Consider the following 25,881-nt stretch of genomic DNA (forward strand, 5'->3'; position numbering starts at 1 on the left):
CGTGATCGATCTTGGTTCGAAACTCGAATCCTGCAAACAAACGAACAACAAACAAGCAAGGGGGTGTGAAACCGGCCTCTGATAGAAAACCAGAGTGCGGTAGAAGCAATCACCCGTCCACTTGTAGTCTAGATGAGAAACAAAACACAGATTGGAGCTAGAGTGCCCAAATCTGAAAACACAGCGACACCTGTTGGCCCCAAAGCTTGGCGCCCCTTGCGGTATTTCTTTATTCAATTATAATAAAATGAATGGCTGAGTACAACACAAAGACCAGCCAAGAGTTTACACCTGTAAGTCCAATCTGACGGCCCACAAATCCTTCTCAGCACAGAGGATCTATGCACACAGATCTGTGTCTTCAAACAACACACTGTGCCTCCCTCTGATCAGCCAAGATCACTAAGCAGGCCAGCCATGGGCATACATCTGGCATAACTCAAGTGCATGATACATCTTCTCAGCTCAAACATACATGTGCTGTCCAATCTCTGTCTCAACCCTTGTCAATCTGCCATACCCCTCCTCTCACAAGGGGCCAGATAACACATATCTGCAACAGACATCAAGCAGTAGAAAGAGAGATAGATGAACAGAAACAGAGCTTACCAAGTTCAGCTCGTGAAACAACACTGGAGGAAGCAACAGCACCAATCTGTACTTGCAGGCACTTGTATCCACAACCCTGCTTCACACGTGTGCTTGTACTTGCCTGTATCCTCCTCCTGATGTCCACTCTTATGCTGTCCTTGAAAATACAGATCTGAAAATCAGCACTGTACCCGTCTGTACCGCCTCGGGATACGTGCCAGGAGTTGTACTTGCACAAACAGCCGGCTGTCCACTCTTGTACCTGCCTGAATCAGAGTATACAGTCTGTCCAGCACCTGTTTGCGCCACCTGCAGCAGCCTGCAGCAACTGTACTTGCTGTACCTGGCTGTCCGTACACTGTACGGCAGCCGTACAGTGCTGTACTGGCTGTGTACTTGCTGGTACAGCCTGTACAGGGCCTGTGCGCAGGGAATCCTTGCAGCAGCTTCTATGCGCAGCCAGCAACAGAGGAGAAAGAGAGAGAGTACTTGCACAGTTCTGGCCGTACAGTGCTGTACGGCTGATTCCACTCAGAAAAACAGCAACAGCCCTCCAGAAATCTGCAGTCGACTTGCTCTTCAGCTTCTCCACGCTTGTGTACATGCGCTTGAGAAAACTCTCCACTTTTGCTACACGACTCCCCAAAAAGGGAAGAGAGAGAGAGAGGAGAGAGAAACACTCCTCCCCCAAATTAATCCCTAGGGCCCCAAACTTTAATAAGTTCCTAGGGCCACTAAGGCCTAGGGGCAAACTTTAATAAACATTAAAGTTTAATGTTTTTAGTTCCCCCCTTCACACCTAGGGATGTCCACACATCTTAAACTCTGTCCGGGCACCCCCCATGTGAATCATAAAATATTCTGACTCTGCAACCACCATGCCCACACTTGTCCTGCTCCATTTTCACAGGGCCATGACATACCCCCCTCTTGAAAAATGGCAAGCGTCCTCGATTGCATTCTGGTGATGCATCAAAATATCCAAAGTGAAATATACAATATGGCAAGATCAGCGTCCCAATCTCTCTGAGCCATACACATGTATCAACATTCACTGCAAACCAATGGCATAGTAATAGTCCAAGTTGTATACCACTGTGAACCATACATATCCACAAAAATCTCCATGTGACTAGTACACATATATCATAGAAGTCCCATAAACAGATGTACTGTCAGCCTCAGTACCTTCGGGTGAGAGAAAATCTGCACCAAGCGACCTCTAGATGTCATCTGAGCCTGTCTGTATCAAGGGAGTGGAGGTGCTACCCCCCTCTTGAGCATCAGGTAATGCTCCAGACCCATGCTCTGCTGAACCTGAATGAGCCACAATAAGAGTCGGCTCTAACTCAAAGGCATCGAGATAAAGCTGCAAAACCTGAGGTGAATCTGTTAAGTCACCTTCCTCCATCCACTTCGCATCCAGCGGTGAATAGTTCTTGAACTTCACAAGATAGCGACGGGAAACTTTACCTCGTACCTTCCTTTCTTTATGTGCCAGTATCTGCTCTGGAATCAGAACCTCATCAAGTTCCTCAACTTCCGGCTGAGCCTCATCTGATACATCCTCAAGCACATCCCCACGGAAAGGTCTAAGAAGACTCACGTGAAAAGCATTGTGAATCCTCCAGTGATCTGGTAACTTCAAACGATAGGTTACCTCACCAATCTTTTCCAAAACCTGAAAAGGCCCATAATATCGCATGCTCAACTTAGGGAATAAGCGCTCTTTACCCTTCATCTTCTTGAGTCTAGCCTTTTCAAAGCGCAAAAGAACCCAATCACCCAATGCAAACTGTAAATCACGTCTGTGACGGTCTGCGGCTTTCTTTTGCTTCTGCTGAGTTTTCTGGAGGGCCAACTTAACTCTCCGATAAGCTTCATCCAAATTCTCCACATACTGATCAGCCTCAAAGATCTTATCCTTTGTATGCAAAATGGGTGGTACCTTCTTCCCTCCTCCTACAATCTCAAAAGGCGCCTTGCCTGTCGAGCTATGTACAGTGTTGTTATATGCAAACTCCACCAAAGGAAGATACTTTTCCCATTGTTGCTTGTGCTCTGACACATAACATTTTAGAAGATCCAACACTGTAGAGTTAGCCTCTTCTGACTGACCATCTGTCTGTGGATGAAATGACGATGAAAACTTGAGAGTTGTACCCATGTTGTCAAACAACCCTCTCCAAAACAAACTCGTCATGATACTTGAAGATGTTCGCCATGAACAACTTCACCATATGATCCACTTTAATTGTCTTCCTCACGGGAATGAAATGTGCCTGCTTATTGAACCTGCATATGATAGTCCAGATGCCATCATTTCCCGTTTGTGTCCGTGGAAGATCAAATACAAAATCCATGGCAATGCTCTCCCAAGGTCTATCCGGAATAGGTAAAGGCTGTAATAACCCAGGTGTCTTCTGACGGTCAAACTTTACCTTCTGACATACGATGCATTGCCTCACAAAGGCATCAACATCTCTTCTCAAGGTTGGCCAATAAAAGAAAGTCTCCACTGCTTTGACCGTGGCGTCAATACCTCTATGACCTGCATACGGTGGAGCATGACTTTCAATCATAACCTTGAGTCGCAATGGCCTGGTAACACACAGTCTGCCATGCATCAATAAAAACCCATCTCTGAGAGTGTAATGCTCATGCCGCTGACCCTCAGACATCTGATCATACAACCTTTCAAAATCCTCATCATGGGCATACTGCTCTTTCATTTCATCAAGCTCATGATGATAAGCAAGTGAAACTGCAGAGACCTGTGGCTTGCGTGACAAAGCATCTGCCACTACATTCTTTTTGCCTTCCACATGCACAATCTGGAAGTGAAACATTGACAAAAAGTTTGCCCAACGCATATGCTTCTCTGAAAGCTTAGTCTGCGTGAGGAAGTAACGCAAGGTCTGATGATCTGTCTGTACAGTGAAATCAGCCCCAAGCAAGTAGTGTTTCCATGTAGAAAGAGCGTGAATTACAGCCAACATCTCTTTCTCATACACCTGTAAATGCTTCTCAGCATCTTGCAAAACTCTACTCTCATAGGCTATCACATGTCCCTCTTGCATGAGAACTGCACCAATGCTACTTCCACATGCATCACACTGGACAACAAAAGCCTTTCGGAGGTCCGGTAACACCAATACTGGGTCCGAAGTAAGCTTTTCTTTGAGCTTTTTGAATGCTGTAATTTCCTAATCAGCCCATCTAAACGGAGTTGCTTTCTTCGTCAAAGCATGAAGAGGCGAAGCAATTTCAGCAAAGTGCCGTATGTAACGCCTGTAATAGGAACACAATCCTAGAAAGCTGCGTACATCATGCACGGTCCTCAAAGCTGGCCAATTAAGTATTGCTTCCACCTTTGCTGGATCCATACGGACTCCATGACCAGACACAATATGCCCCAAGAAATGTATCTCCTGCAAGAAAAACTCACTCTTCTTGCCATTAACCACCAACCTGTGGTTTCTGAGTTCTGCAAACACAATGGCCAAATGCCTTCTATGCTCTTCCTCAGTTCGTGAATGCACAATCATATCATCAAAGAATGTGCCCACAAACTCTCTATGAGGCCTGAAAATCCTGTCCATCATTCTGTTAAATGTGGCAGGCGCATTTGTCAAACCAAAGGGCATAACCAAGAACTCATACAACCCAAACGTGGTTCGGAATGCTATCCATCCTCAGGTCTAATGCATATCTGATGATACCCGCTTTTCAAGTCAATACGACTAAAAACTGTGGAGCCCTGTAAGCGGTCCAAGATGTCATCGATCCTCGGTATGGGGAATCGATTCTTGATGGTATTCTTATTCAGCGCCCTGTAATCTATACACATGCGCCAAGAACCATCCTTCTTCTGCACTAAGAGCACAGGTGAGCAAAAGGGTGATGAGCTAGGCTGAATCAACCCCTTATTTAGAAGCTCCTGCACCTGACTCATAATCTCTTCCTGTTGGGCTGCACTAACACGGTACGGCGGTCTATTCGGTGGAGTACTACCAGGAATCAGATCTATGGCATGATCTTCTGGCCTCTCAGGAGGTAATTCTCCTGGCAATGACTCGGAAAAACAGTCTTGAAACCCACTTAAGAAATCAGCCCTGTCCTTATCTAGCATAGACAAATTAGACTTAGACTCATCATCTTGTGCATCCTTTACATAAATCAAATACGCGGAAAGATGCTTTTTCATTACTGATGAAATTGCCGAAGCGGATACAATAGGAACAGATTCCCCTTTGAGTTTTACATCCAATACATGCTCTTTCCCTCTATGAGTCAGAGTGATTTTCCTATTGTAAGTATCCACCACCGCATGTACCCTGTGACACCATGGCATCCCCAACAAAACATCACAGCCATCCAAAGGCATGATGAAGAACTCTTCGCTGTCCACATAACCCTACAAATGAAGCCGAAGCTTCCCAATAATAGGAGTAACGGGTTCTGCATACCCTAGACAAGCCATATTTGCCTCGTGTAACGGCCCCATCTCCTCTGCGCGAATCCCCAATCGGCCAGCCAAATCTGGTGAAATGAAGTTGGCTCTAGCACCTGTGTCAAAGAAGATCAAAGCATTCTGATCTCTCACTTTGCCCCATGCCCTGCACAACTCTGTAGCTTCATCACCTAGCTGCTCCCCCACAAGATCAGGAATTAAGCCTGCAGAAGGCTTTGGTTTCTTTGGCTTGGGCTCTCCTTTGTTGTCAGGGTCCTTTTTGGACGTTCTTTTGGGACAATTGAATGACATATGCCCCTCTTCAGTACAGTAAAAACACTTTTGAGCATCTCTCAAAGCCTGTCTTTCCTCAGAAGTCCTTTTGGGCATTGGCAACTTCTTATACTTTGTCTCTGAAGACCCTTTAGCATCACGAGAAGCATGCCCAAATTTTTCAGCTTTCTTGCCCAATTTCTTACTGCCTTTAAATCCAGATGAACCACCTGTGAGTAACGCATTAGCTGTCATAGCATTTTCAATCATCTGTGACATGTTCGTTACTCTTGTCTTTATACAATAATCTCGTACCTCCTTGGGCAGCCCACAACAATACTTCTCTACCTGCTCAGATAATGGCACGGCACGATAAGAAGTCACTGGGAGTAGAGCTTCCCAAAACTTCTTGTTATAATCCTCCAAACTATCACACTTTGAAGCATCCAGCTTGTGCCATGCGGTCATAACATCCACCTCAAATGTAGATGTGAGCCATACGGAAGAGAAAACCTGTTTGAATTGGACCCATGTGGTGGGTGCTATGCCCTGCAAAAGAAGAGTAGACCACCACTGCAAAGCATTGCCCTTGAGAAAAGTGGCAGCTTTCCTCACCTTAGAGGACTCTGTGTAATTCCCACCAGAAAAAGCAGCATCAAACTGCTGTAAAAAGGTAAGTGCTTTAAGTTTATCCTTGGCCCCACTGAAAGTGTCAAACTTCACTGCAGCTCCCCCTTCCTTGTAATCCTTCGCCTTTCCCATAGGCGTTAGATTATCATATGGAAGTGGTTTCGCAAGATTGCTACCCCCAACATTCATACCCATCATTGGGTCAACATTTCCCATTCCCATGCCAAGCATACCATACATTCCAGCCATGTTTCCATACATTCCATTATGCATACCTGGCTGCATACCACCAAACATATTGCCTTGCATCCCAGGTTGCATGCCTGCAAACATATTTCCAGCCATACCGGACTGCATACCACCATACATATTCCCTTGCATGCCAGGTTGAAAATTGGCTCCAAAAGGCCCATACATAGCCATGCCTCCCTGAGGGTAACCCCCAGTCATGGATTGAAACACCGAGCCACCACCAAAATAACCTGGATGCATATTCTGCTGAGGAATAGGTGGCTGTCCATAGAAGGAACTCTGAGAGTTTGCACCATAAGCATGCTGCATATTCGGAAACTGGCCAAAAGATGGTTCCTGTGGGATGGCACCACTATGACCCTGAGGAAGATTCTTCGAACGAACCTTCTTCTTCTTTTTCTGGGACTCTGTGCGGGGTTCTGTGCGAGATCTCAAAAATTCAGCAAATCTCTCACTCTGTGTGAGCTGCATAAAAGTATCCATAACACTAGCCAAACGATCTTTGAACCGAGCATCATCATCCTCTTTATCATACACATCTTCTGGCTGTGTTACATCCTCATAAGGCTCAACATCTGCAGCCTGTTCTCCTGCAAAAATATCCTCAGATACATCTCTTTCAGGAGAAGTCTATTGCTCTTCTTCTTCATGATAGAAGTACTCTTCCTCTGTATCAGACATGTTTGCTGAATTTTCAGCGATGGCTTTCTCCAAAGCAACCACGAGCTCACCCCCTTCAGAAAGTTGATGATTGGTCCCGGGGACGGAACCTTGAAACCGGCCTCTGATAGAAAACCAGAGTGCGGTAGAAGCAATCACCCGTCCACTTGTAGTCTAGATGAGAAACAAAACACAGATTGGAGCTAGAGTGCCCAAATCTGAAAACACAGCGACACCTGCTGGCCCCAAAGCTTGGCGCCCCTTGCGGTATTTCTTTATTCAATTATAATAAAATGAATGGCTGAGTACAACACAAAGACCAGCCAAGAGTTTACACCTGTAAGTCCAATCTGACGGCCCACAAATCCTTCTCAGCACAGAGGATCTATGCACACAGATCTGTGTCTTCAAACAACACACTGTGCCTCCCTCTGATCAGCCAAGATCACTAAGCAGGCCAGCCATGGGCATACATCTGGCATAACTCAAGTGCATGATACATCTTCTCAGCTCAAACATACATGTGCTGTCCAATCTCTGTCTCAACCCTTGTCAATCTGCCATACCCCTCCTCTCACAAGGGGCCAGATAACACATATCTGCAACAGACATCAAGCAGTAGAAAGAGAGATAGATGAACAGAAACAGAGCTTACCAAGTTCAGCTCGTGAAACAACACTGGAGGAAGCAACAGCACCAATCTGTACTTGCAGGCACTTGTATCCACAACCCTGCTTCACACGTGTGCTTGTACTTGCCTGTATCCTCCTCCTGATGTCCACTCTTATGCTGTCCTTGAAAATACAGATCTGAAAATCAGCACTGTACCCGTCTGTACCGCCTCGGGATACGTGCCAGGAGTTGTACTTGCACAAACAGCCGGCTGTCCACTCTTGTACCTGCCTGAATCAGAGTATACAGTCTGTCCAGCACCTGTTTGCGCCACCTGCAGCAGCCTGCAGCAACTGTACTTGCTGTACCTGGCTGTCCGTACACTGTACGGCAGCCGTACAGTGCTGTACTGGCTGTGTACTTGCTGGTACAGCCTGTACAGGGCCTGTGCGCAGGGAATCCTTGCAGCAGCTTCTATGCGCAGCCAGCAACAGAGGAGAAAGAGAGAGAGTGCTTGCACAGTTCTGGCCGTACAGTGCTGTACGGCTGATTCCACTCAGAAAAACAGCAACAGCCCTCCAGAAATCTGCAGTCGACTTGCTCTTCAGCTTCTCCACGCTTGTGTACATGCGCTTGAGAAAACTCTCCACTTTTGCTACACGACTCCCCAAAAAGGGAAGAGAGAGAGAGAGGAGAGAGAAACACTCCTCCCCCAAATTAATCCCTAGGGCCCCAAACTTTAATAAGTTCCTAGGGCCACTAAGGCCTAGGGGCAAACTTTAATAAACATTAAAGTTTAATGTTTTTAGTTCCCCCCTTCACACCTAGGGATGTCCACACATCTTAAACTCTGTCCGGGCACCCCCCATGTGAATCATAAAATATTCTGACTCTGCAACCACCATGCCCACACTTGTCCTGCTCCATTTTCACAGGGCCATGACAGGGTGCAAGCCTGACTCACCTCCCAACCATGACAGCCGTGGGCAAGCCCACAGTCTTGGCTGTCCCCACCGAGCCACGAGCTGAGCTAACTAGGTTGACGTACCGACCAATCTCCTCCTCGCGACGTCCCATACCGCCACGAAGCTGCCCTCGCGGGCCTTGAGACTGCTGTCGGCCTCGGCTGCATAAAGCAAGTGCACGTCTGCACTAGATCCAGGCTCCAAGACCATAGAGCTCTCACAAACTCGCGAGACTCTCTATAATACAATAACTAACCTTGGCCACCCTTTTATAGGCTCTTGGCCGGTCATCGGGCGTCCACACTTGGCCGCCCGCCCGTCCATACTTGGGTGCCCGCTCGTTAGTATTTCCCTAACTCAGCTCGTCAATCAGCCTGCCTAGTTCCAAGCTTCCCCAAGCCTCGAAACTAGTCTTGCATGCGTATAGCACACGGTAGATACCCACTGTGCACATGACATACTCCCCTTCCTCTAAGAGCTCACTCCTGAGCTCACTAAAAAGCCAGGGTAATCTCTCTGAAGAGTAGTCAATGTCTCCCATGTAGCGTTCTCCTCAACACGATCCTTCCACTTGATCTTGTATTCCAAGATAAGCGTATTACGCAATCTTCTTTCACGAAATCCAAGAATCTTTTCAGATTCGTGCGGAACAAATGTCATGTCCTGGAAATCTATGATTACTTGAGGAGTAACTAACTGATCTGCTCCACCCAGTACTTCCTTAAGTCTACTGACATGAAATACAGGATGAACTTTCACATGAGAAGGCAAATCCAATTCATATGCAACTGAACCAATCCGTCGTGTAACACGAAATGGTCCACAGTATCTAGGGGATAATTTCGGAGATCGACCTGTCTGTAAAGTCTCGGAATCTTTCGGAACTCGCAAATACACCATCGTTCCTTCAGAGAACTCTCTAGGTGAACAATGTCTATTAGAATAAAACCTGTCTCGGTCTTAAGTACTTCTAATAGATTCCTTCGCAACTTGTAACATTTCCTGCATATCTTGCAAAAAATTACGTGCTGCATCATGCTGAAGTCCTGAGAATCCTACTGTAACAGGTGATCTAGGTTGAAAACCGTACATTAGCATGAAAGGACTAAACCTTGTACTCATATGCTTAGTACTGTTATATGCAAATTCTAACATAGGAAGATAATCCTCCCATGAACTCTGTCTTTTGGATACATATGCCCGAAGCATATCCTCCAAAATCTGATTCACTCTTTCAGTCTGGCCATCAGATTGAGGATGATCAGAGGAACTCAAATTCAAAGTTGTTTCCAACTTTTCAAAAACAAGTTTCCAAAATTCACTCGTAAACTTAGAGTCCCTATCACTGACTATGTCCTGCGGTAACCCGTACAGTCTACACAATTGCTCGATAAACTGCCGAGCTAATTGCGTAGCTGTAATAGTCTTTCAGGTCGGTAAAAATCTAGCCATTTTTGTCAAGCGATCTGCCACAACCCAAATAGAATCATGGCCTTGATGTGTTCTTGGCAATCCAGTAATAAAATCCATGGAAATACTTTCTCATTTATTACCTGGGATTTGCAAAGGATGCAACAACCCAGCCTGTCTAAAGCGTTAGGCATAATACCTCTATGACCAGCATAAGGTGGAGCGTGACATTCGTCCATAACCTTTGGACGCAAATCCTTCACCACACATAGGCAATTATCTTTCATGAGATAACCCTCGTTGATAACATAAGAGGCATGTGAATGACCAGCCATCAAATCAGTCCATATATGGCAAAAATCAGCATCCAAATGATACAAATTTCTCATAGCAGATAGGTCTCCATGAGAGGCCACTGAGACTGCAGCAACATAAGGCCTCCTAGATAGCGCATCGGCCACTACATTTTTCTTTCCTGGAGTATGCACAATCTGAAAATGAAACATGGAAAGAAAGTTTGCCATTCTCATCTGCTTCTCTGAAAGCTTGGTTTGAGATAGAAAGTATCTCAAGCTTTGATGATCTGTCTTGACTACAAATTCAGCCCCAAGAAGGTAGTGTTTCCAAATCTTTAAGGCGTGAATTACAGCCAAGAGCTCTTTCTCATAGATATCCATATGAAGCTCAGCATCATGCAAATGACGGCTCTCGTATGCAACTGCATGCCCTTCTTGATTTAGGACAGCTCCTATGCAATCACCATCACATTCAACCACGAATGACTTGTGCAAGTCGGGAACAATCAATACTGGACCACATATGATCGCATGCTTGAGCTGCAAGAAAGCATCCTGTTCCTTTGAAGTCCATTTGAAAGCAGTTTTCTTCTTCGTGAGATCATGTAGGGGAGTGGCAATCATAGCAAAATGCCTTATGAAACGCCTATAGTACGAACATAATCCCAGAAAACTACGTACTTGATGTACGTTTTGCAATTTGGGCCAATTCGGAATAGTCTCGATCTTTGCAGGATCCATTGTAACTCCATCTTTGGATACAATATGACCCAGATAATGAATCTTTGAAAGGAAAAACTCACTTTTCTTGGCATTTACGAAAAGTTTATGCTTCCGCAACTCTTCGAACACTGTGACCAAATGAGTTCTGTGTTCCTGCTCATTCTTGGAGAAAACCAAGATATCATCAAAGAAGACTCCTGTAACCTTGCGATGGGGTCGGAATATCCTATCCATCATACGATTAAAAGTAGCAGGAGCATTGGTGAGACCAAAAGGCATTACCAAGAATTCATATAATCCGAAGGCTGTCCTGAATGCAGTCTTATGGACATCTTGTGGCACCACGCGTATCTGGTGATAACCACTCTTCAAGTCAAGTCTGCTAAAGCAAGCCGAACCATCAAGCTTATCCAAGATATCATCAATACGTGGAATTGGGAATCTGTTCTTGATGGTAAGCTTGTTCAAAGCTCTATAGTCCACACCGGAATGATCCGTCCTTCTTTTGAACAAGAAGCACAGGAGAGCAGTAAGGTGAGGAACTGGGCTGAACCAAACCTTTCTCTAAAAGCTCGTTCACCTGCTTCATAATTTATTCTTGTTGTGCAGCACTCACTCGGTATGCGGGTTTGTTAGGTGGAGAACTACCTGGCACAAGATCTATACGGTGATCTTCGGGCCTTTGGGGAGGTAATTCACCTGGCAACGAGTCAGCAAAACAGTCGTTGAATGCATTAAGAAAATCCAGCCTATCATTAGACATAGCATCCACATTTTGATGATTTGGCACAAGACTATCACGCACAAAAACCAAGTACGCTGAAAGACTCTTTTTCATTGCTTTATTAATTTGGATGTGTGATACAACTGGGATGGAATCCCCTTCTTTGCCAGCATCAATAAAATGCATGCGGCCTTTATGCATAAAAGAAATCATATTGGACTTGTAGTCTTTGCGGGGCTCAAGCCTATGATGCCACGGCTTGCCCAACAATACATCACATCCATTCAGTGGAGCAACTAAGAAATGCTCATTATCAAGGTAGCCCTGGATATGGATGCGCAACTTCCCTATCAAAGGGGTAACCTGCACCTCTTTACCAATAAATGCAGCTTCGGCTTCAATCTGAGTCCCATGTTTTCAACCTCAATACCCAATGCAGCTGCCATTTGCATAGAGATAAAATTGTCAGTTGCACAGTCATCAAACATGAAGAGTGCAGGCTAATCCTTGATTTGCCCCCAAGCCTTGCAAACCATTCGCTCTTTTGCATCATGACCTGTATTTCCTTGCACATCAGGAACTGCATGTACATTAGCTTTGGTGTGCTTGTCCTCGTGCTTTGGCTTGCGATCTGGGCATTGCCGAAACATGTGGTCTTTGCTACCACAAGAAAAGCATTTTCCATCCTTAGCATATTACTCTCTTTGCTCCGGGGTTAATCCGAATTTGTCTTTCTTGGGCCCTGTTCTTTAGATGTGTTATTTTCAGCTTTACCACCCTTGTAAGGCTCCCGGAAGTTCTTTTTAGGTGGCTGTCCACCCTTTTGCTGACTTGGGACAGCCTTGTCTTTTCCCTTGGAACCTCCTTGATCCTGCTTAATCTTGAGCACCAATTGCTCCGTAGCAAGGGCAGAACCTGTGAGTTGTTGCAACGTATGTTTCGGGTGCAATTCAATACCCGATCTATATGCTAGTTGCAGTCCAGAACGAAACTTCCTCTTTCTTTCATCCTCTGTGATTTGCATGAAGGGAGTCACTTCCAGCAACACTTTCCAGAATTTGTTAACATACTGTTACACACTCTCATTATCTTTTTGCTCCAACCTGTCCCACTTTTGAGTGAGAGTTTGCTCTGCATTGGGTGGCAAGAATTGAGCATAAAATCTATCCTTGAATTCCTTCCAAGTAGAAATGGGATCCTTGGTGATCTTTTCAGTGATCCACCAATGAGCAGCAGTCCCTTTCAAAAACATGCTAGCATGGCGCACCTTTGACTTTTCTGTGAAATCCTCATCGCTAAAAGCAATGTCGAACTGTGCCACAAATGCTAACACCTTAGAAGCATCATGTTCACCATGAAAGACATAAAATTTGACAGATTTATCACCTGCTTTGAATTCCTTGAGCTTCTTGGCATGATCCTCATGGTCTTCTCTTTTTCTTTTCCCCTTATCCAACGGGGCAGCCCTGTCTGCATGGGCTCCATGGGCCGTCATAGAAGCTTCATGGGGCACGGTGGCATGTGCTCCACGAACTCGAAACTCAGATGCATGTGACTTACCTGCATATGGCATGGTCTCTCCATGAGACAACTCAGAAGGCAAAATTTTTCTGGAAGTAGACCTGTCACCATGAAATACATGTCTTGCATGCACGTGACTTTCATGCCCTCCATGAGCACTGGCATACATATATCTGTCACGCTTAGTGCCTTGGGGAGAAGATGCATGTCGAGAGGTGACAGTCACCTCTTCCTTTTGCATAAAAGATTTCAGCCTCTGGGATGCGGGATCTCCATGCTTCAAACGAGGTGGATTTCTGAATTTCAGCTCTCCGTCATCCCCCTCTTTGATATCACCTTTGCGAAGGAGATAGGCAAGTGCCAACTCCCTTGGTTTCTTGCCCACTTCACGAGCCATTGATTCAAAAGTTACATCAACCATAGCATCAGCCTTCCTGGCTTCAATAGCACTTTGCAGATGGGGATCTTCATGCAAAAACTTTAACTCTTGCTCTTGAGCCTGCAAAAGTTTTCTCATATGTTCCATTTCAGCCCTCATAGCATCAGGCTCTTGTTCAAGCATAACTGTCTTTCCTGGAGACAGTTGACCCTTGGATTCACTATCCATAACCCTTTCAAGGGGCTTGTGCCTACCACGCAGGGCATCAGACCCACGAGAGGCACTAGATGGACCCCTCGAGTTTGGCACTTCCAAAGGGTTGCCTTGGCTGTCCATTGTGTTTTAAGTTTGCTAAAAGCAGGATGTCCAGTACACAGGTTCGTTTCCCCACTAGGAAGAGGGAAACAACCGTGCTCTGATACCAATGAAACCGATCCCGTCAAGTGGGAAAGACTCCGTTGGACACCCACACGCTTAATAGCACAACTTTAAAACCACAAATTTGAAATTTAAAAGAAATGAAATGGAAAGATGGACACCAGCACTGGGGCCGGAACGGGCCGACCCCCCCTCAATATATGATATATTTATTGGGAGTATTTAATGAATACAATGCTCCATGGGTTCCAAGAACCAGATAATGTCCATGTACATATGAAAACAGTACCAAACAAATAGGCTTGAAGTCGAATTTCGATGTAGAAGCTCGAAGCAGTACGACCACTAGTGTGGTCCAATCTCTACGGTCCTGTGCTTTCACTGGACTCCGCGGAGAGCGCCTCACTGGTGTTCCGAGACCACGCACAAACAGGCGCTCTCGTACTAACGCCTGGCTCTCCCGATCTCAGCACCTTTGGACCGAGGTTCTCCAATAGAGCTTGGACAACCCGGCACCGAACGGGTGTTGGCCGAGCGGGATAATTCCCTTATCAGATTTAAACATAAAATACTTTACTTAAATCTGAAATTCACTTACTTGTAGATGGTTGATAGAAAACCAATACTCGTGGTGTTTGTGAAGAAGTTGAAGCCACCCACGAGATGCGAAGTCCCCTTGATGAAGACTGAGTCGCCTCGTGGTGAACCACCAAGGCAAGTACCTCCGCAAGAAACCACAAAGGGCACAGCCGCCTGCTGTGAGAGAAGAAGCATCCACTTGCAAGGGAGGAGAGGCCTGGCCGCAGCGTAGAGGAACCGACTGGTTTGAAGAGGCGGCCGCCTATAGAAAGTGGGGCAATACTTGCTGGAAGACGGGTGCAACACGTGTAGATTTGCAACCACCAAAGGCAGCACGCTGAGGTTCTGCAAGTTCTGCAGCCGCCTGTATGAAGTAGAAGCAGCCGCCTGTATGGGAGGTGTAAGCAGCCACCTGCAGTTAGCGCTGGCTGGAGGTACAGCTGCCTGTAGTAGAGCAAGCGCAACCAGCAGCAGAGTATACAATTGCTAGTGGAAGAACATGCGCAGCCAGAGGGTATAGTGTAGGAGCAGAGGCAGCACGCTGCAGTTAGGAGCAGCCGCCTCTGTGCTGCTGTAGTGGCCTGGTTGCAGTATACAGTCGCCTGGCTATGGCCGGACGAGAATATGGCCAAGCAGCCGGCTGTAGCAGGACTGAAGCGCAGGTGGCAGCCGTTGGCTAAGGGTCGCCTGCAGTCTCTGGAGGTACAGCCGCCTGCAGTAGCACATGCGCAACCAGCAATAGCTCATACAATCGCCAGCCAAAAGCATGCGCAAAGGAATGGTCGCCAGTTAGAGAACGAGCGCAAGGTTGAAATGATCCGCCGGGTGGTGTGTCCACGTTTGAAGGATGGAAGCGATTTAATAAAATTAAAATGGAGTTTACTTTGGTGATTCCCACGTTTGCATGTGGGTGGGGAGTTTGGGTAGATGACCATGCCCACCCCCACACTCACTTAAGTAGGGCTCCCCACCTTGGCCCCCAAGTGGGTGCCCAAAAGGGGGTGCCCACATTTAAGTGAATGTGAACACCTAACCTTATAAAATAAAAGGTTAAAATATGAAACATTAAAACAATATGTGCGACATACTTACCACCTATTCACATGCACCAAAACTCGTCAGAATACAGAGCAGACTTCACGACTCACTGGCAGGCGTCCCCGCTCAGTAAGTAACACGTCAAGCAGGCAAACACACAAATACATGTCATGCGAAAACAGTTTCAAACATGCAAAATATGTGTGCATGTGCAAATAGTAACATGGGCATATCTCCCGTTCATGGAACAAGTACAAAATATATGTCGGCACAAAACTGGCACGACATAAAAACATAAAAACCTAGTCTTCCTATGGAGTGACAGTCCCATAGGTAAGACACAGTTCCAGGCACGAGTCTCCCTATGGTGTGACAGTCCCATAGGCAAAACACGGCACGAATACTGACTCTTCCATGGCGTGACAATCCCATGGGTCGAACACAGTCCAGGTCATACACGGGTGGCACTGGTCTGGCTCCCGTCCATACGACACCAACCCGCTAACACACGGATGGCACCAGTCTGGCTCCCGTCCATGTCAGCAAAATACTGGCCTCTTCACACGAGACACCGGCCTCGCCTCAAGTGAACGAGACGCAAAAACTGGAGATGGACCAAATGGTCGGCCAATTGGTGACATCCACCAAAGCAAAGCTTTGCCGGATAGGAAACTTGCTGCCAACTGGACCTTCTTTCCATCATCATATGGATGAAACTGAAAGTGAACTTGCCACTTGTGTAGCCACATGTCCACGATCTCCTTGGTTCGCTGCTTTTGCTCGCCCCCGAACGGTTCCGGAGTAATATTGGGGCCTAAAGCTGAAGCCAAGGTATCCATACCCGAGAAAGTAGAGAGAGTAGTGGTCAATAGAGCGATGGAGTTCTGTAAAGCTTGCATCTGGGCTGCGATTTGTGCCTGACGTTTCGTCGAAGAAGCTTCGAGAGCTACTTTGAACTCTCAGAAATCTGATTTCGACACAAAATCGTCAAAAAGATCGGCATCGATACTTCCGTAGCCGGCAAGCCTTCGCGTTCCACGAGGGGCTCCAACTCTGATTCTTGGGTCGACATCGTGAAGAGGGTACGTGGAGAGAAAATTCGATCTTTGCACAATGAAAGTGCGAGCGAACTTGAGAGCTTGAGAGCTTGAAAACTTGAGAACTTGAGAGATGTGTGGCAAGAAGCTCACTTGAGGGGTTTATAAAGGTTTCCCAAAAGCCAAAAAATCTTCAAAAGCTAAGCTTAGCTTTTGTGTTTTTTTTTTCTTGAATATATATATATATATATATATATATATATATATATATATATATATATATATATATATATATATATATATATATGGATATATATATATTCTATTGTCTTTTTAAAAAAAATAAACATCTTGAAACCTTTGAAACCTTGGAGAGTTCTTTTAAAACTTTGAAAAATTTAAACTCTAAAAAAAACGAAAGCTAAAAACGTGCTTTCCTTGTTTTTTTTTTCTTCTTCCAGGAATAACCCGCCGGCTGGTCGCAGGCGTCATACGTGCCGTGGTCGCCGTCTTTGCTGCTGTCGGCTTGCTTTGTAGCATCTGCGCCAGCCTCGCGTAGGTCTTGCCATGAGGCCACATGGTCCTGGGCTGGCTGCTATGCAGCCTGGCCTGGGCGCTGCCTGGCCGGCCTTGGGTGGCAGCACAAGCCGCCTAGCTTGGCAGGCTTGGCCACCTGGCTGCCTACAGGCCTAGCCCGCCTGCAACGTAGCTACTCGACTAGCACGTCAACACAACTCGGCCAGCAACCCACTCGCCCCAGCACTTCTTTCGCTCTCTCTCTCATGCGTTCAACGAAAGCAACGTGCTTTCTCTCTCTTTTTTTCCAGTTTTCTCTCCCTGCAGTTCATGCGTATGCACAACAATTCACCTCTTCCTTGCAAAGCAAAAAGACCCTACTTAACTACCATCCCCCCCATCAACATGGGTTTCTTTGATGAAGGAAAAAACACATACTAAACTGAAAACTGCAGTATGCACAAAAAAAAAGCAAGTTTTTTAACTCATACCGTTCTTCGACCTCTTCTTCTCTACCTACCGACTTGCTCGTTCACGAGGTATGCTCTGATACCACAGTCAAATCCCCACGGATCCCCTCGTGATCGATCTTGGTTCGAAACTCGAATCCTGCAAACAAACGAACAACAAACAAGCAAGGGGGTGCAGGCCTGACTCACCTCCCAACCATGACAGCCGTGGGCAAGCCCACAGTCTTGGCTGTCCCCACCGAGCCACGAGCTGAGCTAACTAGGTTGACGTACCGACCAATCTCCTCCTCACGACTTCCCATACCGCCATGAAGCTGCCCTCGCGGGCCTTGAGACTGCTGTCGGCCTCGGCTGCATAAAGCAGGTGCACGTCTGCACTAGATCCAGGCTCCAAGACCATAGAGCTCTCACAAACTCGCGAGACTCTCTATAATACAATAACTAACCTTGGCCACCCTTTTATAGGCTCTTGGCCGGTCATCGAGCGTCCACACTTGACCGCCCGCCCGTCCATACTTGGGTGCCCGCCCGTTAGTATTTCCCTAACTCAGCTCGTCAATCAGCCTGCCTAGTTCCAAGCTTCCCCAAGCCTCGAAACTAGTCTTGCATGCGTATAGCACACGATAGATACCCACTGTGCACATGACACCTGCCTCCCGCCAGCCCCTCGCCTCTCTTCTCTCTCCCTGCCTGCCCCTGCTCAGTTCGCCGCCTCCCTTTCCCACCCGCCTACTATTTCGAACCTGTGTCGCCTGTTCGCATTCGCATACCTCTGCGCTTGCCTCCGGCCAACCCCTCGCCTCTCTTCTCTCTCCCTGCCCGCCCCTGCTCAGTTCGCCTCCCTTCCCTGAACCTGTGTCGCCTGTTCGCCTTCGCATATCTGCGCCAGCCCCCTCTGCGCGCCTGCCTCCCGCCAGCCCCTCGTCTTCTCTCTCCCTGCCCGCCCCTGCTCAGTTCGCCTCCCCACCCGCCCTTTCTCAGTTCGCCTCCCTTGAACCTGTGTCGCCTGTTCGCCTTCACATATCTGCGCCTGCCTCCCGCCAGTCCCTCGCCTCTCTTCTCTCTCCCTACCCGCCCCTGCTCAGTTCGCCTCCCCACCCACCCTTTCTCAGTTTCGCCTCCCTTGAACCTGTGTCGCCTATTCGCCTTCCCATATCTACACCAGCCCCCTCTGCGCCTGCCTCCCGCTAGTTCGTCTCTCTTCCCCCAATCGCCCCTACTCAGGCCCCCAAGGCAGCAACATAACTCTCCCTCTCTCTCTCTCTCCCCCCCGTTGCCCATCTCTCCTGCTACTCACATACGGACCTGTGCACCTATTGCCCACCTGCTACCCAGGGTAGGGTTGTAACCCACCTCCAAGCAGGTAAGGGCTTGCACCTCATGGGGGTGGGGTTCATGAAGAGCAACCTCTCAAACAGTCCAGCAGTTTGACATGGCCAGCAAGAAAACCTTCTCCGAAACCCTTATCTCCCCTCCTACCAAACCCAATGAAAAACCATCACCATGGGAGCGGTACCTCCTGAGCATGATTCAACATCTTCAGCAAACAAATTCAGCCTTGCAAAATGAACTACATCAGACAAAACAACATCTTTCAACCCTGGAGAAACAGATTAAGGAACAACAACACGAAAAAGAAAACAGGGAGGAAATCACACAGGTAAATTTACTTGATCCACAGCCTAAAGAAATTCTCATTAAAGAAGTAATATCACAGATTAATGAAGAGAAGGAGCAGCAATGGATTGCAAAAGAAATTAGGGTGGGTGGTTTGTCAGAGGGTTGGGAACAGGTGGAGGTATTGGAGGACGAGGAGATTGCGAATGATACTTATGTCTTGGAATGCGAGATTCTACAAAGAAAGCTGTGCAGAGCTATCCCTTTCATCGACAATGGAGATCCCTCAGTGGCAATCAAAGGAAAACATGTGGTTTTGAGGTACGCAGATATGAAAGACAAAATTAAAGTCATGAAGCAAACAAGGTCACTTAAGGGAACGAAGGTGTGGATGGCGGATGAACTCACAGCCACACAACTAAAAAACAGGAAACAAGAACTCAATAAAGTATACGAAGCAAGGAAACAAAGAAAATGGGCAGTCTACCATAGAGGTAGAGCTGTTATTGCAGATTTCAGGACAACCAAACATGGTAGTAATGAAGAGTAGCTGCTAGAGAAATCCTTCATGTTATCGAGGATTCTCCTAAGGTCATGTAGGGAATTTGAACTATTTTTAGTTTTATCTCTATTTTCATTTAAGTGGAATGTAATCACATGGATGTATCTGATTAGTCCTATAGGTCAGATGTGGCCTCTAAAGGACGTTAATATAGTTTTCTCTCTCTCTCTCTCTCTCTCTCTCTCTCTCTCTCTCTCTCTCTCTCTCTCACAGAGAGTATCGACAGAGCAGCATATATGTCACCTATGTCAGCTAGAGCCACAGACAGAGGAGCACATCAGCTACCGATGCCCCGTGCACTATGAGATTAGAGGGAGGTTCCATTGCCTTTTCAGAGAGGGGTTCGGCCCCCTTGCCAGAGTGATGGACTACACTTACTAGAGATGCCTAGGACTTTTTCTACTACAGATACGCCGGCATATAGAGACTCATACATGGAGGAGTAGCACACACAGGTCCTATGTAGAGACAGCTTACCGATTTCTTTGGGAGCACCACTTCAGCACAGCAAAGGCAGGGTCAGGACACAGCCGCATCCACATCCAGAGGGGTCACTCTTGAGCGTGCCTCTCAGCTATGTCGGGACAAACGTCCTAGACCTCGGGGTATCCGTCGCAGATCCAAATGGCATGGGAGGAATATAGAGATCATCGCAAATCACCAGCAGATACCCTCCAGGCAGTTCACCCCAAAGGAGCTTGTCTTCATGCTTCAGCAACCTATGGGGGATTTCATCCACTGAGGGCCCGTCTATACCCTCACACATTCATGAGCCTCACGCGCCCATAGATGTCTCTGTGTGGACACTTTCGTGATGCATCCCCTCTAAGTAGCTTCCAAGGTTTCCCATTTTCCCATGTTACTCTTGATCTCTATATCTTTAGATCTTTTCTCACTTTTTTCTATTACACACCACTGACATTTGTACTTCATCCGACCAAGTTATTGTAACTTTTGGTCTCATAGGTCAGTCATTTTGGCCTTTCGAAGACGTTAATACAGATTTCATTCTCTCTCTCTCTCTCTCTCTCTCTCTCTCTCTCTCTCTCTCTCTCTCTCTCTCTCTCTCTCTCTCTCTCTCTCTCTATATATATATATATATATATATATATATATATATATATATTTCTGCACCTCTCTCTCTATGTTGTGCGTTATCTTCGTTGCGAACGATTGCTGAATTCTGAACATTGAAGTTACCGATTCTATCTACCGAGCTTCTGCATGTTACAAGCTCTCTACACGCTTGGTGATTGTTTTTTGGAAAGAGATGGCCCTTCCCTTCGTTGCTTGGAGAAATCAACCACCTTAATCATTTTTCCCTTCCAGCATTGGCATAACTGTGTGGACTATAGCTGACTGTTGTACAGCTGCCCAACTACTGTAAGGCCAGATTCAAAGCTGCCCTACAACTGACACTTTTCAGCTGTTCCGCATGCTGTACGACCAATTTGCAAACTGCCCGTGGATTGTATCGTCACCTAGCTGCTGCATGGAAGCTGTATGTTGCCCATTTTGGTTGCACAACTACATCTCTATTCTTTTCTTGCTGAGGTATGGTCAATTTGAAGAGATCCTACCCTTTGGCGAGAGATGGTCAAGAAACAAAATCAAGTAGCTACCAAATGAAATGGATTTCCGTTACAAGCTCATGATTCTTGAATATTGCATGTCCCAAGAGTCAAATCCATAAATTTTAATGACAAGAAGGAAGGGAAGTTCAAAAAGAAGAATAAGAAGTTTCGCTTCAAACCTTATGACAAAGAGCAAGTGCCCAAAGGTGAACATTCCTGGAGTGTAATGGAAAAAAGAGCACAAGGCATGCCTCTCCTTGCATCGAGATAGGCTTTATGAAGGTAGTTTTCATGCGAGGTGTATTGTTTGTAGTTGGCCTAATGGACCTAAATGCTTCACATAGTACAATGGCATTGACGGCACTTAGCTCCCTAAAGCAATCTGCTTACATTTTAGCTCCAAACTTCCATGCTTCAAGGTAGAAATCCAAAAGTGTCTGCTCAATGTGTAGAAAAAGAACAAGAAACATCCAGAGAAAAGCTTGCATTGCATAAGATATACCAAGTATCATAGTGGCCAAGGGCTGAATACAATACACAAACCACATGATCCTTGAAAACCTTGATACCCTACTTAATTTTATTACACATATGCACGCATGTGTACATGCTTGAAAATGCAAGTTACACCTCGTTTGGTTCGGCTGACCTCTTAGTGTGCAAGGCTCTTGCTTCTGATGACCCTATTAACTTCTCGTAACCCGGAAGTGTTAACCCTACTTCGCTGGTCTCACCTGTCTTATAACCCTAATTTGCCTAACTAAAAATTCCAGCTCGAGTGTCTTAACCGTCTGAAACCCTGTGAAAACCCTAATTTTCTCGGCATAGTCCTTATTTGATCGGCATAGTCCTGATCATCCTTCAGACAACCCAAATTTACTCAGCTCATCCTTTATGATAACCGAAATTCGCTCGGCTGTCTAATTTGCTTCTGAGAAGCGTTATTTGCTTCTGAGAAGCGTTATTTGCTTCCGAAAGCCCAGATAACCCTAATCTTCTCGGCTGACACTCTGCTTGGCTTCTTTCTTCTGATGATCCTGATTAACTACCCTAACTTGTTTGGCTAAACCCTGATTTTCCAGTGTATTCACAGAGAGCAGAGAAGATTACCTGGCAGCTGGAGTCGGGGAAGAAGAGCCGTAGAGCACAGGATCCATGGCTCGCTGGGTCTCTTTCTCTGTCTCTTTGGTCATGGCGATGGTGAAGGAGAGGGGGGAAACAGGGGCCAAGTAGAATTAGGATTTCGGAAGTGTTTTCGTCAATCATGGAACCCGTCTGCAGATCAGAACAGAGATCAAGCGCTTCACTTGCTGTCCCTGTGTGTGGAGAGATCAGATTTTCCCTGTGTAAACATAGCGTTTTCACTGTCGGGGACCAAAGCCGTGTAAGGCTCGTTTCACACACATCTGGCGGACGCAAGAATAAGGGTGTTTACCAAAGCTGATTTTTGACCGGCTACGTAATGACGATTTAGTAGAAAGAATGCCCGTTTTTTCACAATTTATTTTATTTTTTTACGATCGCTCAAAATAAGGGGCTGCGCATAACACCCACCTCATCTCGACAAGTAGCATGAAAATCGGTTATTTTGAAAAAAAAAGTCTTTTTTTAGCACTTGAGCTAACTACCAACTTCATACTTGCTTCACATGCTACATCTCACCCAGGGCTCTAGCCTAGAAGTAGTTCAACTTCAAAATTTTCTTCTCAAATCGATGAAGAAAAGGAAAAATTCCTCAAAAAATAAACTCAAGATCTAGTTAATTAGAATAAAGTGTGAAGAAATGCTTGTTCAAAATTATCATTATCTCTTCAATCCATGGAAAAAAGGATTGATGTATTGCTCCGTAAAAATAATTTCCCAAAACACTCAGTTTCTAACCTCCTCCTCCTCCTATCCGAGTTATGGAAACTTAAATCTATTTGGTTGAATACATACTTTATCCTTGCTATGAAAACCACTTTCGAGTTTCGACTTGTCATAACATACGTTTTGAAAGCATCCGGAGTGAGCACACATCTGGCATGAAAGCTTGTAAAGGTTACCCCTTTTACACACAAAATCTAACCACTTGGGAAACCAAGAGGTTGCCACATCACCCATGATGTGTCATGGGCAATGTGTAAAGGTTACACAAAATCCAACCTCTTTGGAAACCAAGAGTTGCCACATCACCCATGATGTGTCATGGTTCTCATATCACAATAAGCATTCATGTGAGACGATTGGCCGACAAATGTGCCTAGTGTGCTCCGAAGAGCCACTAGCACCCGTGGAGGCACACACACCCGTATGGCCCTTTAGAGGTGTCAACATGCTAAAGCAGGTCTCCACTCTACCTAACCAGCCCTCCAATCTTTCCACAAAAGAAAAACTTGGGGGTGTTGAAGATAGGAGGGGTCGCTTTAGACTGACCTTACATCTTCCACATTATTACTTGACATCCGTTTTCCCATCTTGCAAACCCCATTACCCATGTAACATTTACACCTCCAACACCCTCCTCCAGTCGAGCACGAAGAGAAGAAGCCCGGATCATGAAAATGTGGTACAAATGTGTAGTACGAGGTGCTTATGTGTCTTTGTAGCATTATATGGTAGTAATGTGTGTGAACACACTTTGGACTGCCAGGGCACTTTTTCCCTCACTAGGAAGTTTTTCCCCCCGTGCGTATGCGTATGTACACCCTCTTATCTACTCATTTTGGGGTATGTACTTATCTTTTGTATTTAGCACACATTTGTTTATTCTAATCTAGTGAGTGTGTGTCCTCTCAAGCTTCTCTATCTTGTGTGTTGCATTATTGCAACCCTAACCCTAATTCCAACAATTGGCATCAGAGCTAGCTTTCTTGACACGATCTAGTAGTCTACCTCCCTCCTCACGATCTAGTAGTCTACCTCCCTCCTCACGACCCTATTTTTCTGTCTCCGATTGAGATACCCTCATAGGAGAAGAAGGTATAAACTGTAGTGTGCTGTATACAGAGTTTTCGGGGTCCATGGCACGCTTCGGGCGCGTTTTGAGCACCACAAGGTTTCTGCAGACGTTATGGAGAGGTGTCATTTTGGATTGGTTCTGCTCGATTTTGGGTGTTTGGGATGTGCAGCGGCAAAGATTTGGTGCGCAACAGCATCTACAGTGTCTTCAACAACATCGACCATCATACTTTCACCAGTAACACTCTATTTTCTACTCTGTGTTATTTTTCATACACTTTGCACGTGATTTAGTCAGTTGGCAGCCATCCGGTTCAGTGAATACTGAGTACTTGCAGAGTGTTGAAAGATTTTGCATTTGGTAGACAATCATGGTGGCTAGCAATAGTGATGTATTCAACATGTTGTCTACTACTGAGGACAAACTTGATGGGACTAACTACCCATTGTGGTCCTATATGATGAGTCATGTACTGGTGGTAGTGAAACTCATCTTGTTTCACAACTACCAGTGCAACCAGGTGCTACAGGTACATCTAAAGTAGAATCTGATATACAGATGTGGCTCCTCCACATGCACCACCAGTACCTCCCATTACTGCTCAAACGAGATGGGAGGAAGAGATGCACAGGCACATACATTGCTTGCACTTTCTGTGAAGAGAAGCATTATTTCTCATATTCGATCATGTAAGACTTCAAAATAGGCATGGGATGCACTTGTTGCTGCATTATACCAAGTGCTCAATGAAGCACGTGTTGCATATCTACGCAAACAACTGGAGTCTGAGCACATGAATGAGGGAGACTCGATGGACAGATTCTTGACCAAGATCAAAGATTTTAAGGAGCAGCTCGCTAGTGTGGATGAGATATATCCTGATAGTACATTGGTGCTCACAATTCTCAATGCATTGCTGGATTCTTATCAGAGTTTTGCGTCTACCCTTAGACTCATGATGAAGGAAAATCCAAATGCCCTTACATTTGATGAGTTGGTTTCAGTACTCTTGCAAGAAGAGCGGAAGCGGTCTAGGCAAAACAGATCTGTGCAAGTTGGTGACCAAGCTTTTGTTGCCAGCCAGAAAGGCAAAGGTAAAGCTTCTTTGCATGGTGGTTGTAAGCCAAAATTAGAATCCTCAAGTAAGGATGCAGAGAAAGAAGGTGATAAGCCTAAAAAGAAGAGCAAGTGTCACTATTGCAAGAAACCAGGGCACTAGATAAGGCTAGAGACAGAAAAAAAGAAAGAATCGGGCATAGCTGTGGTTGATGCATCTGCACATCAAGTGCAGAGAAGAAGGAATCTGCAAGTTTTGCTCAAGATGATTGGGCATGGACTATACATTGTAGTTATGACTCTTCTGTTCTTCATGATGTATGCATGTCAGTGGTGGCAGAATCGGATGCTTGGTACTTTGACAGTGGTGCTAGTAAGCACATTACTTCACAAAAAAAAATTGTTCTCATCTTTGGAATCTGAGGAACCGTCACAAGTGTAAATGGTTCCTCGTATCCTGTCAAAGGAGTTGGTAGAGTTGTGCTCACTACTGCAAATGGGGCCGCATTTACTCTTTCTAAAGTTTTATATGTGCCAGGCATTAAGAAGAACTTGTTGTTAGTTTCAGCCTTAGCCTTGTCAGGCTTGATGGTGCAATTTGTGGATGATAGATGTACAATTTAG

General features: G+C 45.9%; 1 protein-coding gene across 3 annotated transcripts in view; it reads right to left on the reverse strand.

Annotated features, from left to right (window-relative positions):
- ILP1 (IAP-like protein 1) overlaps positions 1 to 22,678 on the reverse strand; it is a 49,598-nt gene extending 26,920 nt beyond the window's left edge. For 2 of the 3 annotated variants that reach the window (XM_086825117.1, XM_086825115.1), the window contains exon 1: positions 22,371 to 22,663. In XM_086825117.1, coding sequence (XP_086681243.1) covers positions 22,371 to 22,453 — 83 coding nt within the window. In that variant the 5' untranslated portion in view covers positions 22,454 to 22,663. Of the gene's footprint in view, positions 1 to 22,370 lie in introns of all 3 variants that reach the window. The other variant, XM_086825116.1, reaches the window with a different exon arrangement.
- Between the last annotated feature and the right edge of the window lie 3,203 nt (positions 22,679 to 25,881).

This window comes from Cibotium barometz, chromosome 31 (genome assembly GCF_041138505.1).
Source record: "Cibotium barometz isolate CiBa-2024 chromosome 31, ASM4113850v1, whole genome shotgun sequence".
In the NCBI taxonomy this organism is placed as follows: domain Eukaryota; kingdom Viridiplantae; phylum Streptophyta; class Polypodiopsida; order Cyatheales; family Cibotiaceae; genus Cibotium; species Cibotium barometz.